Consider the following 14,541-nt stretch of genomic DNA (forward strand, 5'->3'; position numbering starts at 1 on the left):
ATGATTATGAAGTTTTGGGAATACTGATTTAAGATATACTCATTGTATTCAAAAGAAAATCAAATCTGAAAACTCGCATAGAAATCCTGTTTTCTTAAAGAACTGTCTTATGCTAGAATCAGTAGAGTTTTAATAATGAAATTGATTAATAGGGATACGCTTAGAACTCGAGTAGTTAAATAAAAACCTGAAGACTTCTCAAATGAATAGATCAGCGGCGGCTGTGCCTGATTCAGTTAGGAAAAAAGCATTGATTTCTTCAAGTTAAGTCTTTGATAGGTTTCCTTCTATCTGGTTTAATCAGGTGAAGGTTAGTTTAGTCTCTTGACCCCGTTAGAAAATTCGTTAAGGAAATCAAAAAGGTGGAATCGTCCTTGTTTTCCGAGCAAGGAAAATTCTCTCGATTTCGGTTTCGGAATGACCACCAGTTTAGTCTCGTGTCCGGACATTCGAGGAGGGCGAGGCCTCAAGTGGGAAACCCTGCCCCCCGCGTAAGAGGAAGCTACTTCCACTGTTAGCAAACCAAGAATCTGGTGCAATTGCTTACTAGAGGACATACAATGTCAGCAATGATGAGAACAAGCAATTAGTTAGAAATACAACCCAATCAATGGTTGTGCGTTGTAGAACCTAAGAGCATGTTTCGGTTAATAATTAGTGCCCAGTGTGGATTTTTCAAGTCCTAAGGTGCTTAAAAGGCCATGAAAAATCTCGCTCTTTTCTATACCATCATACCTAAACATGCTCCGATGGGGACCAAACTTTGCGAGCATATGGGGGTGGGTCCCCTCTACATGTTTATGATTGCATGGAGATTTTCAACAAACAATATGATAGCCAAAGTGTTAAATAAATCAAAAAATCATGAACATCAACTAAAATGCAATGATCCTCAATAATGAAAAAACTCATAATGATAAAAACATCAACTAAAAGTATATCAAAATGTGAGCTAATCCTGCTACTCTAGGTTTAGCCACTAACTCAAAAGGTCAAGGCATAATGAAAATGATCTATCCCAGCTATTTTGAGGTTAGTCACTCCTAATAAATCTAAGTACAATATAAGTGAGCTAACCCAACTAGTCCAAATTTAGTCATTATCAAGATAAAGATCTAGTCAGCAGCACTCTCTCTAGCTCTTAACTGCTCTAAAATGCTCTCATGGTCATTCACTCCTCGAAGCCGAAAACAAGGACGAGAACTATGTTTTCGGATCTGTACTACTCGATCAAGAGTGAAACTGGTAACAACCACTAGATGAGTGAACTGAAATGCCTCTAACTCCCACTTTTACTGCTGGAACTCAAGACTCCTCCGATGAAGTTGAATTTGCTAGTAGAACCGACCTGCCACAATCATGTTATGGGTTATAGTTTTAGGTACCCAACTTTGCATATGATGTTTCATTAGAAGACCTTAAAGTGAAACTTCTTGGCTAACTAGGAGAGATTGGCTATTCTTTTTTTTTTTAATCCCTGTTTTCAAGCTAAAGCCAAGGACGCCCACTAAATGTAACTAGATAACCTCATCTTGCAACCACCCATACGTTGATAATGCCTAACATGAGAGAAGTGTTTTTTTTTAAATGAAGTTTCTATTAAATTGGTCATGCATGGGTGATTACATACTCACAAATGATAGAAAATGGATTTGTGATAAACAACTAGTAAAGGTATGATGCACTGCATGTACATTTGTTTAATGATGGGTAAGCCTAGTGTGGAGGAGATAATGATGGAGTGTGTAGAATACATGAAGGTCTTTACACACTTGGGTGAAAGGGCCGAGCAAATACATGTAAAAGACACGCTTGGGTGCATGGGGGGGACAATGGAGGACCCAACATCCTTAGTATGGAGGAAAGAAGAGAGAGACGTTCCAGGAGAGCACAACAGGCGAAAAGGAGACGAAGGCTGCCACAGAGTATCCCTGGGCACGCCGGAAGTCGCCGGTGCCGCCCACGACGGCGAGCTCTGTCGGCTCCCCACTGAAGCTAGAGTCGATGAGGCCGTGCTGGCTGATGGTGCCCGCGTACACACCATCGGCGTAGTAGATGGTGTTGAAGAGCTGCTCCTGCGTAGGGGTGGAGCTCAAGGAGCCGTTGAACACAATGCCCAGTCCCCTCACAAAGCCCAGGCTCTCGGAGGTGGCGTTGACGTCGGTCGTGATGGGCAGGTCGTATGCCGTGAGGCCGCCGAACCGTGGGTTGCTGCTGTTCACAATGGCGGCATCGTTGTCTGCGTTGATGTGCATGTAGTAGAAGATCGAGGTCGGGGGGCTAGCCGCCACAGCACCCGGGTGTGCGCAGCGCATAACGGCCACGAGCAGCAGCATTACATAAGCGAAGGAGCTAGCGAGGCTAGCCATTATCAAGAGGAGCTCGTGTGTGTGTGTGTGTGTGAGAGAGAGAGAGAGAGAGAGAGCTGCGTGTAGGTGTGAGACAGAGAGAGAACGCGAGCTTATTCTCTTGTGTGAGCGTGCGTGAGAGTGTAGGTGTGAGACAGAGAGAGAACGCGAGCTTATTCAGTGTGTGTGAGTGTGTGTGTGTGTGTGTGAGAGAGAGAGAGAGCTAGCTGCTTCTCCTTTTGTCCTGAGAGAAAGAGAGAGAGAGTGTGTGCGCACGCACGCGCACGCTCCTTTGCTTTGCTGTATGAACAGCAGTTCGTCATGATTAAGAAAGTATTAATTTGTTTACAGCCGCCGTGGCTTGTTTAATCAAGCCGGCTGTGGATGCAATCGACGTACGTTCTCGGCTGTCTGCACGTTGACGAATAAGAGCAGTTAAAAAAACTTGGGCACTCGAATTTTCCGTTTCCCCGTTGCTTTCTGGCTTGCATCTTCTCTTTAATATATTTTGATTAGCCCCCTCTCTTACTATGATGGACCAACAACGTTGGGAGATAGGCACCATATCCCCTTCACTAGGTGGTATGTCATCGTAGTGTATTTTTTGTTTCATTGCACACATATATTTCTTCATCCCCATCACAACACTAGGGTGTTGACACACAAGGTTAAGGGTTGATTTGTTTATACGCCCTTGCATCATTTGAGAGAAACAAACACCCTCGTGAACGCTTATTTAATAATGGTCATGGGAAACATGGTTGAAAATACAACCCTTTTTTTTTTTAAGAGAAAAGGTATTCTTTAAAGAAGGACACAGATGATGACTTGGAAAAAAAAGGGGGAGCGAAAGTGCATGGTAATTCAAAACAACTTCTTCATAACTTTCAAGCTCTTCTCTAATGCTCTAGCTTAAAAAATAAGATTAAAATTAGGGATTTTGCTTCTTTGCTTCAATAGAATGGAAGGCAAGTACAAGATTAACAAATGAACTATCTCATGAAGTTACATGCTTTAGATTCTCGACTCAACTACACAAAAATCATAACTACAAGAGGAGAAGATCATGTGAGAACACTAACTTGCTCGGAGTGTGTGTGTGTTCACATTATGTCTAAAATGTGTGACCGATAAATGTCCCTTTATTACTTCCTAGTACCCATAATGAATGTCACATGTGGCCACTCACCAAAGCATGGCCAAATCATGTGGCCACTCACCAAAGCATGGTGTTCTGGTGGATGGAGTGCTAACTAGCTTGCAACCTATCATTACATGCGTTTCTAACAAGTCAATCTGGTATTATCTTTGCAATATGCCATGACCTATCATCATAATGAATGTCACATGTGGCCACTCACCAAAGCATGGTGTTCTAGTGGATGGAGTGCTAACTAGCTTGCAACCTATCGTTACATACGTTTCTAACAAGTCAATCTGGTATTATCTTTGCATCATCAATATGCCATGATTTATCTTTATGGCTTCTATTCCCAAAATAAGTATTTCAACTCACCCAAGTCTCTATCATTGCATACGTTTCTAACAAGTCAATCCCGTATTATCGTTGCATCATCAATATGCCATAATCTATCTTTATGGCTTCTATTCCCAATAAGTATTTCATTTATGTCAAATTTGAACATAACCATTTACTTTATACTTTCTTGCTTGTTACTCCCAACAAGTCATCCACGTAAATCAGCAATAATGTAATCCTGGGCAACATCATTCTTCTTCACATAGACTGAAAAATCAACAATGGTTATTTTGAATCCAATGATCAACAGTGTATATTAATCCTCTTAAACCATGCTTTAGGCGTTCTTGATTTTAAGCCCCACACAAGGCTTTCTTCAACTTACATACTTTTTGTGAAGAATAGATCTTGGTGGTTCACATAGGTCTCCATTTGAAAAGCGATTCTTTATATCCATCTGATGTAAAACATCCATGTCTAGCTGTCAATGCGACCAATAATTTCACTATTTCTTGCGCCACCATCTAGGAATCCCATTACTATGATTCCTTTTTTGGCAGTGATGGAAAGGGTTGTATTAGTTGCATCTAAAGCATCCTTGGGCAATGCTTTGGATCAAATCCTTGATGTAGCTACTACCACAAGCTCAGTGCTAGTGCTAAGCTCTCTGAAAGAAGAGAGAGTAGCATCTATTGTCACATTATAAGTTCCCCATGCCATGTTGAGTCTTGTTTTCTTAAATTTTTTTAATGAATGAGAGAGACTAGAGGGTCCTTGAGGAGGATGATAAGAAGCTTGATGTACCAAGCTCAAGGATTAAAGGAAAAGTAGGTGGCCCCTCATAGACCAAATAAAAAATGTGGACTTTACATTGATTCAAATCAAGGTGGTCCAAGTTGGGTTGAGGCTTGTGATAAAGGTGGTCCAAGTTGGGTTGAGGCTTGTGATAAAGGGGGAGATTCCTCAAGAATGCCATAATCTCGGTGATAAGGAGATCTAATTTAAAAATCAATGTGATTGTTATGTCCCATTTCGGGGGCCTAGAAACACATTCACAAGAGTTTACCTTCACGAGCTACAACTGTTATGGGGGGATCTTTCCAATGGCCAAGTTCGAGCACGCCACTTCAAGATCTCCACACCTCCATGGGTAGCAATTTCTATCACTATTTTCCATGCATTATCACATGCTGCATTAGACTACGAGTCATCCCTCCTCTCACCTCAAGTCACTCATACACACTCACTAACATGCCTTAGAGATGGTAATTAGCAAAAGCAAGACTCTATCGCATAATGGAAGGCATAATGGAAGAGTATATTGCATTATGAGAGGGAAAGTGACTTATATACAATGCGATAAGTGGCTATTAGGTGCCTAATGCTTAATAATGAGTGGCCTATTACTTATGCACTGCTTAATCTCATAATATATATGTGAAGGGTGGTTGCAAGATGAGGGTACTCACTTTCGTTCACTCTCTCTAAAATTGGGACATCCATGCATCTCGGGCGGAGTACCTCGATCGTGATAGTGCCGCGAATTAAAAGACGACACGTGCCTCCCGAGCCTAAATCGACATATCTCGATCGAGATACCAACTAATGCCATGCTAGCAGGTCCGGGTTTCCAGGCGTCATCCATGTCACCAATACATGTCACCGCCACCACATTATCTCGATCGAGATATCTATGCCACTCGGATCCACATCAGGGCCACGCTGTATCCCCCTAGGCATATTTGACTAGCACATCTCCATCGTCCACGTATCTCGAACGAGAAATTAACATCAAATCGCGACCATTCATTGTTCGAGGTAATGGGATACAATCTCCACCGTCCCCATATCTCGATCGAGATACTGAGATCAAATCTCAGCCGTCCAAATATCTCGATCGAGATACAGAGATACAATCTGCACCGTCCAAATATCTCGATCGAGATACGTAGATGCAATATCCACCGTCCAATTATCTCGATCGAGATACGTAAACGCAATCTATACCGTCCATTCACGTACGTTGGAAGATGCGATCTCGGCCGTTTAAATATCTCGATCGAGGTATATAATGAATCTTGACCGTCGAGATACCTTGTCGTGGTAATGCCTTTAAATCGTGGCCGTCCATGTACCTCGAACGAGATAGTAATATCAAATCTCAACCGTCGATCCTTCCCCAACCCTAAAATTAGGTGTGTATCTTGGCCGTATGTTGCACTAACCCTAATATCCAGAGCGTTAATCTTGCAAACCCTAAATTGCATGATGTTACCGAACCTCGATCGAGGTTATAAAACCGGAAAACTTTTTTTTTTGCCTCATTGTCACAAGTTGTTTTCACTCTCCTTGCTCTCTTGATTTGGATTAGCATTAGTGAGCCCATTAGCATTGTTTTATAGCTTCATTAGTGCTACTTAGCACTAAGCATTAGACCCTTCACATTAGACCCTTCACATTGGACCCTTCACATTTGGCTTAGGTTTTAGCATGGAGTCACACGAGGAGGGCCGCTCATCTATTGCGGACCTCATCGCGGAGATAGACCGCGAGTTAGCGGGCTATCCGTAGGAGTGCTAGAGACACACCGTCTACATTACATATCGTGGCAGACTTGGAGGCGATGCTTGCGTCCCTTCGTAGCCTTCACGATATTGTTTATGTAGATGAGTGGATAGCCCACCATCGCACTGCTCCTGTGTCACATGGCCTGACATATCGTCAGGTCTGTGATCTTGCTCCTATTAGGGATGGAGCCTACCTAGATCTTTTCCTCGATAGTCGTGGGATGAGGCCTGGGGCGGGCAAGCCCCTCACTATTTCGCGGTGTTCGCATCCTCGTATGGCGGCACATATCTATAGTCGATATGTTGCCGCATATGGGAGGATGCCGAACAACCGCCAGATTCCCATATACTTCGCAAAGCAGTTATATGCGGAGTTTGTCTTAGGGGAGGAGGTGGATTACACCAGCCATCGTCCGGGTGGTGGTGCTGGCCGAGGCCGTCTCCAGGACCAGGGTAGGCGGCCTCCACCAGCCCTTCGTGTAGCACCTACCACAGATCCTTCATTTGTGCCATTGTCGACAGTAGAGGCTCTTGGCACCCAGGTCGGCATTGACGTACGGAGTACCACGGAGAGCATCCAGCACGTGGTGCGCTTGTTCTCACGATCTGTACCGACGAGACAGATGTCGAGGTATTTACATATATATTACGTCTTAAGTTTTTTTGGTCATTTATCTACATGTTTATATATACTTTTCTATATTTTTACATGAGCAGCATGGTTGATTGTGTCACGTAGGTTCCCACACCTACCACTGAGAGGCTCACTCAGGAGTTGGTAGAGGCGAGAGCGGAGATTGACCGCCTCAGAGCTGCATTACAGATGGCAGAGGCAGCTACTGCAAAGGCACAGCATCTGAGAGAGTCCGACATCCAGCAGGTAGGTTTCTCTTGCACGTAAAAGAGTTATAATTAAGGTCCTAAGTTATAAATTTCTTTAAGTAATACCTAATGAGAGACTAATCAATTATTTTAATGCTTTACTTTTTTGCGTAGGCTCGGACCGAGGTAGAGAGCTCCAGAGCTGAGAGGCACAGCATCATCAGATTATGGAGCAGATTGCCCAGCACATGGCAGAGCAGCTGATGCTGCATGTTCGAGAGTTTCGTAGATCCTCGGACATGACAGTGCCTTACCTACCTTTATATCCACGGCCTGTCACACAGAGGTTTTTCGACGACCTCTCCCGCAGGATGCACCACCCTTCCTACGTGATGCGTGCTGCTCTTTATGTATCGAGGACATTGATAGTACAGGTGGATATGCCCTGGGATGTGGACATATTTTCCACTTGTCTTGCATCACCCAGGAGCTAGTCCGGTTCTCAGCATGCCCCTCCTGCCGTGCACGCGTCGACCTAGCGACGTACAGGGTATTGGGCATCGATGATCTTCACCCAGGCCTCGTTCGAGTAGATGCCAGGACTGGCAGGCCTGTCGACTTTACATCAGCTATGGACTTGGGACTCGACGCCTTCGACGATAGAGCCCAGGAGCCTGAGGTGCCTCCTGAGATAGAGTGGAGCTCACATGAGTTCAATGCTTACCAGAGAGTCCTACATGAGAGCCAGGTCACAGCATATGAGCGCGTGGGTGGTGCTGGCCCTAGTGGCACCTCGGGTGATGGTGCTAGCAGCAGTGCTGCTTCTCATGAGCAGCGTGTCCTTACAGCAGAGGAGCTTACACGAGCAGAGTGGCAGACACGTACCATTGCAGATTATAGATTTTGGGTTTACAGACAGAGGCGTCTTGCATTAGCACGACGTAGAGAGAGAGAGAGGGCCATAGCAGCTTTTGGGACTCGTGAGCTCCCGAGTACACCGGCACCAGCTCACGATCCTGCCTTTGAGGCAGACCTCCCCGCAGACATTTGACGACCCCCGCAGCCGACACAGCCTCCTCGACGTGCACAGCAGCCTCGACGCGCACGTCGACCGGCAGTTAGAGATGACGATTTTGATTGGGTTGCTGTTGAAGAACAGAAAAGTTAGAGTATGTGTGGACCTCAAAAAGGTCAATGCCGCCACCACGATACGAGATCACTATCTGCTGCCCTTCATAGAAGAGCGTGTCATAAGAATGGAGGCCTACAACTTCTTTAATGGGTTTTCCAGCTACAACCAAGTGCTAATAGACCCAAAAGATCAACATAAAATGGCTTTGCAACTAAATGGGGCACATGCATACTGTGTCATGCCGTTCGGTTTGACCAAATAATTGTAGAAAAATTAAGGCCCGGCAAAGCAATGGTTTGATGACCAGCTCAAAGACAAAGAGATGAATGAGAGGGACATGGTCCTTCCTTATAACACAAAAAACCACAAAAGAAGCTTAAATATAGAGGACTAGGACCCTTCCTAGTGATCAAAATAACCCCACAAGGCGCTCTACGCATCGAATTGGCGGGTTATTTCAATGGTAATAAATTATGATGCTACTATGTACCGCTCATGCAAAATGCCTTGAAAGTAATTCACCTTAAACGGAGGGAAAAAAACAGAGTGAGATGAAAAAGACAGCACAAAAAGAGGCCAAGGAAAGGCAAGGGAAACTTAGAGGCAAGCAAATTTATGTGAACATAGCTCAAGTAGTGGACCTAGAAGAAGAGGACCAGGAAGTCAAACCTGTCCGTTTGTGGTTAGGAATGACCACACCGACAAGATTTACTCAAAAATTAGCACTAGTAGACATAGGTGCTAATGTCCTACATCACGTGGAACTCTCTCGGCCAACCAACTTTACTCCACACCCCAACCATTGTCAGTATTGTTGCTTTAAATTGTGTTAAGTGCCTAGGTGTTATTACAATTCTATTTCACATTGGGAATAACCCTCTGGAAGAAAAGTTATATGTCATGGCTGCAAGGACAATGCAAGAAGAAATCCTCCTTGGAAGGGGATGGATGGGCCACAACAGGTGTCACATTGATTGGGAAGCAAGGAAAGCAACACTACAACTTTCCTCAGAGGAAAAGTTATAGTCCTCATGACAGATGAAGAACCGGAGCCGCGGATCCCACTGCCCACAAGGCATACAATTCTCTTCACCAATCCCAACTCCCATGATCACCAAAAAAGATAAAACTGTACTGCCAAAACGAGGCCAATCCTTTCCCTAGACACTCTCTCCAACATACCCTCATTGGCAACAACAAACTCCAGAAGCTGCAAGCCACGCCAACGACGCCTGCTAATACTGCTAACTTGACTAGCACTACTAACTACCAGCAGTAGATCCTGCCGCCCCAAACCGTCTCCGCACAAACCCCAGCACCAAAGCTATCTGCCCGATGCACCAGCACTCACTCATGGGCACCTAAGAAGGTCTCCTTCACACAAGGTTACTATGAGGGTTCTCCACACAGCCTAGGAAGAAGCCAAGTCAGCCCATGATGTCGCTCGGTGGGAAGCACAAGAGATGCGCCGCATCACCCAGGACGGCCGCAACCAGATTTGTGCATGCTTTGAGGCCTACAAACACGTCACATAGAAGACAATGGCACAAAAGGATGAGGAAATACGAGTAGTTGAGGAATGCACTAGTCAAGCACAGCCAACAACTCTGGGGCAGACATCCATTGAAGCACAACGCAAGGTCAACACCTTGATGGATGCTGCCACCCAGTTGCCCATCTATCTCCTATTCCCCTCAAAACCCTACCCACATCCTCGAACTCAACTTCCACGCCCTCCAACTAAACCTCCTCCAACTTTCTCGACGAGCCCATCACTGCCTCTACCCTCTCCTACCTCATCACAAAATCCCTTCCCACTCCATTAACCTACTTGTCACCTTCTTCTTCTAGAGCCAAATCTCTTTTGACAACCCCAAAATCTTCTTCTCCCCATCCACCCTCTCACCGCTAACCTCTCCACTTGGGCCCATCTCCTAGAGTACAAACAAGCCATAAACGTTGATGCCTTCATCAAGCTCACCGTACCCATATGCTTCATCCAAATCCATTAGTGCCCTTGCCTACATGGAGTGGCAAGGATTGTTCGACATCTACCTGGCCTACAAAATCCTTTTTCGTCATGCCATCAAATCATATTCTCCCAAGGCCTCTTTGTACTGTACAGTAGGATCTACCATCAACTGGAAATCATAGCCACCACCACCATAATCCAATTTTATGACTCACATGTGGCTTTCCCCCAAGATTTCAGCATCGAAGAGGTCGACATGCCAAAGCCTTCTTCTTCTCCAAAAGACCTACACCAGCCCCCGTGGGAGATGGAGACGACAGTGATGACAACAACGATGGCAGCAATGATCCGCCCACCCATGGTGACCCACATGCCCCGCAATCTCGCCCCCAGCACCCTCATCACGCCCCTCGCTTCCACAACCACAAGGGCCCCCCCTCTCAACCGCTACCCATCCCGTCACCTAGTGCCCATGACCATCCCCTCGAACCCCCCACTCTCCACACCAAAGTCCTCTCTGACACCAGCTTCCCCCTCCAACATCCTCACCAACCACCCTTCCGCTATTTCACTCACCACAAACCATCCTGCCTCATGTACCCTCGCCACCCCCTTCTCTGATGCCACCCTCACCACATTCCTTCCTCTATCTTGGATTGGGCCCGCTGCCCCATGACCAACCTTCGTCGTCCAATATATCCACCCACCCTTCTTGATGCCTCTCTCAGCACCACACTCTCCACATCGAAAACCCCTCCTTACCAGGAACCCCAACCATGTGCCTTCCCTACCCCTATTCCCCTATAGGTAGGCGAAATTTCCCCTTGGCCCAAGGAAAAGTATGAGGTGGACCCTCCACTCAACGCCTTCAATTGGTAGTGGACAAGCATATCAAGGACCAACAAGCTTGCCTCAAGCTAAGCAAGCTTATCTCATGTAGCAACAATGGTTTGCTCTATGCAAGAGCACATCACAACATGAAACCTCTCTACGTTCTTTCAGTATCCCTCTCCCCAGTCTAGTCCCCTAAATGAGCCCTCGTACATCATGACCGGTCTCACCAAGCTGCCAAACAAGTAGCTCTTGGTGCTCGATATGAAAACATTGTCTCTCTGGCTAATCTCGAACAACACAACCTCTCACCAGACAAGACTTAGTGGCTGTTCTCATGGAGAGAATTAGGCCAGTGCAATTGATCCCAAGGTTAACATGAGAGAAGATAAGCTCAACCACTTCAACTCCATGCATGGAATTTTTGAATACAAACTCATGTGAAGTGTTAAAGAGCATGATCTTGGTCTTACCAAGATTCAATGTAAGATCCCTCTATAACAAAAATATTGAAGTGCATCAAGGTGTCTCTTCATCCCCTTTGCTAAATCTAATATGAGGACAAACTATGTCATCTACACATAAGATACATATAAGAAGATAGGGAGCACTAAATCTGATATGAGAGCTATGGCATCTACATATAAGATACATATAAGAGGATAGGGACCATTGCCTAAGCTGAGAGAGAGATTGCCAAATGCTTTTGTGACTAGTATGACTTAGGAATAAGTTCTCAATGGTTATGCAATAAAGCTTTGTGAGAACATTTCTACTTTGTACACAATTTCTAAGATCATGACCATGAGCTCTTAAGCTTGTGAACAATTTCACATTTAAGAAAAGGCTTATTGCACATGAACGGTTACATGCAGAGAACTAGGTTCTAAACCATTTTAGATCAATCAACAAGAGAGCATGCTTTCATTGATGTTATGTGGATTTCAAAATTGTCATCTTCCGCTTCTTATTGACCTAGGACACAACAAATAGGTAACATTATCACATTGACAATAGTAAGATTGCAACACATTTACATTGACACTCGAGAATATAAGCCTCTACTGTGCTACTAATCCCAGACCTGCATTGAAACTCCGCTCTATGAAGAGCTTCTAGTGCACATTCCAAGTAGTTGTCGTGACATGAATGATGCTCTTTCTCATTTATTTCTCCAGGCATAGAATCTAATTTAATCCTACACCAGTAACCAATTGTGTTTAAAAGGGGCACCATTAGCGAAAATGGCTTAACTTCCTCCCACTTGGCATTTGAATTCTCCTACAATTTTGGTGGTGGCCAAATTTCACCCACATTTGGTTGCCCATTGTAAATAACACTTGCACAAATCTCTCCTCTCCACTGGTTTGACAGAAATGAGGGTGGTTGGTCGAGAGCGCAGCAGACAATGCATGAGCCGCTACGTAGTACATACCCCTTGGATGAAAAAGATCTGCCACATCTGCTTGCTTGGCACTCCAGCTAGGATTGACCAACCACATTTTCGCTGCTACCACCAACCATCTTTGCAGGAGTCACAAATCTATTAGAGGACTCTTCTTTATGAAAACCATAACAAAACTGTAAATAGATGGTACTTTTCTTCAAATACAAAAGGAAAAAGGTAAAAGTCCTTTCAATAAGGGGACTATGGAATGAGATCCCAAGGATATTATTATACATGGCCATTGGCTTTACAAATTCAAAAACCTTCCCAAACCTGATTTCTTCCCATTTCACCAAAACCACAACCCCAACCCATGCCTTGATTCTTAGCACAGTTTTTATGCTTCTCCAGGCTATGTCCAATGTAACATGCATGAAGATTTGCCATTGATATAAAAAGGATTTGAACTAGTGCTCTGTGTAGGTCCTGTGATGCAGATAAGCTGACCCTCCAGATTTGGCAGAAAAGCTGAAGATGTATAACATACTCTTGGGTGCCATCATAACAACTCCTCAATGACCTCTCCACGGGAGCCCTTCCTTTCTAGGCAAGCTTGAGGAGTTCTTATTGTCATCAAATTCAGGGTGATCAAGCTGAAGATGCAGCATCTTTTTGTTTTTTCAGTACAATCAATTTGTTGATTTCTTCAAGCACCTGCACTTGTCAAAAACAATTATACGGAACTTCGTGAACAACAAAATATATACTGATGACTTTCATGATGCAGATTTGCAGAGTCAAGAATGTGGAAGGAGTTAATTAACCAAATCCTTATTAGAACAGCTGACTTCTTCAAAAAAAAAGTTTACCAGCTACTAAAGAGTGCTAACATGGGCATGGATTTGACCTTGTCTACACATAAGTGCTTCACGATCAAGAAGATCAATCATGCATGCAAAAAGGGGACCATGAGAGCTGAAGTCTATGAGGCTAGGGGAAAGTGCTGAGAACATAGGAATGCACCATAACTTGGGAGTAAGGAGATCTAAGGGCGCCGATGGTGTGAAGTGAAGGGAGGATTCATGAGCTAAGCCTTGTGTAGGCATAAGATACCCAAAATGTAGGCAGCAGTTCTGAGCATATCCCATCTAAAAACATAGGCCTATCCCCCCTAAATGGACCCTTCCTGCCCAGAGACAAGGCACTGGACAGCGCTGAGCCTGAACCAGATGCAAGGAGATGCAAGTGCACTAGACCAAGGCACACACACAGATTTTAGCTGCAGAGACTTCCATCCTGACATTTAAACACCTAGGAGCTGCGAAAGGCCCTTAAACAACGACATGCAGAACACAGCAAACACCCAAAGCTCAGCAGAAGAGACCACCTCCATGTGTTGCCACACCCCCGCCCACGGTCCATTTAAAAGGACAGAGAACCACTTTCAATTTTATGGTGATCCATAAACAACGACATGCAGAACACATCAAACACCCAAAGCTCAGCAGAAGAGACCACCTCCATGCATTGCCACACCCCCGCCCACAGTCTACTTAAAGGACAGAGAACCACTTTCGATTTTATGGTGATCCATGAGTTTGCATCTCCCTCGTGTCCACCATCACCGTAAGAGGTCTTGAGACGGCTTTGCAACCCTATCAGGCTTTTGACATATCATGCCTTCCCTAACCATTGGTGCATGCCTTCCCTAACCATTGGTGCCATCTCCGCATATTTCACAATTTCTACGTCTTCTCGCCGTACCACTTTCCGCCATCATGCTTTGCTTAGGTTATAGGAGATGCCCTGTGCATCACTACTCACACATAATGTACCATCATTGATCTCAAGGACGATTTCAACCTCAAAGACATAAATCTCTCTCTCTCTCTCTCTTTTTGCCCATCACCCTGAGTGTGACAAATGGAGTACAAGCCTGCTTTGTTTAGGTTATAGGAGATGCCCTGTGCATCTCTACTCACACAATGTATCATCGTTGGTC

General features: G+C 44.8%; 2 protein-coding genes across 3 annotated transcripts in view; both read right to left on the reverse strand.

The window, feature by feature from the left end:
• Positions 1-1,576: 1,576 nt before the first annotated feature.
• On the reverse strand, positions 1,577-2,574 carry LOC147619420 (dirigent protein 2-like). The gene has a single exon (XM_086773527.1). It carries the CDS (start codon positions 2,367-2,369, stop codon positions 1,851-1,853), a length of 519 nt encoding a protein of 172 aa, XP_086629653.1. The 5' UTR covers positions 2,370-2,574; the 3' UTR covers positions 1,577-1,850.
• A 9,472-nt stretch (positions 2,575-12,046) lies between these two features.
• LOC147619421 (shikimate kinase 3, chloroplastic-like) overlaps positions 12,047-14,541 on the reverse strand; it is a 33,408-nt gene continuing 30,913 nt past the window's right edge. The window contains exons 9-10 of one of the 2 annotated variants that reach the window (XR_015261848.1): positions 13,087-13,253; positions 12,047-12,659 (exon numbers count right to left, since the gene is read on the reverse strand). Coding sequence is in view for 1 of the 2 variants with exons in the window: in XM_086773067.1 (XP_086629193.1) it covers positions 13,188-13,253 (66 nt within the window). In the remaining variant the exon portion in view is untranslated. Of the gene's footprint in view, positions 12,660-12,764; positions 13,254-14,541 lie in introns of those variants that run through there. The other variant, XM_086773067.1, reaches the window with a different exon arrangement.

This window comes from Cibotium barometz, chromosome 33 (assembly GCF_041138505.1).
Source record: "Cibotium barometz isolate CiBa-2024 chromosome 33, ASM4113850v1, whole genome shotgun sequence".
Classification (NCBI taxonomy): domain Eukaryota; kingdom Viridiplantae; phylum Streptophyta; class Polypodiopsida; order Cyatheales; family Cibotiaceae; genus Cibotium; species Cibotium barometz.

What these genes read in the sequence shown, in the direction of transcription:
- LOC147619420 (XM_086773527.1), bottom strand. Translation starts at nt 2,369, where the DNA reads ATGGCTAGCCTCGCTAGCTCCTTCGCTTATGTAATGCTGCTGCTCGTG.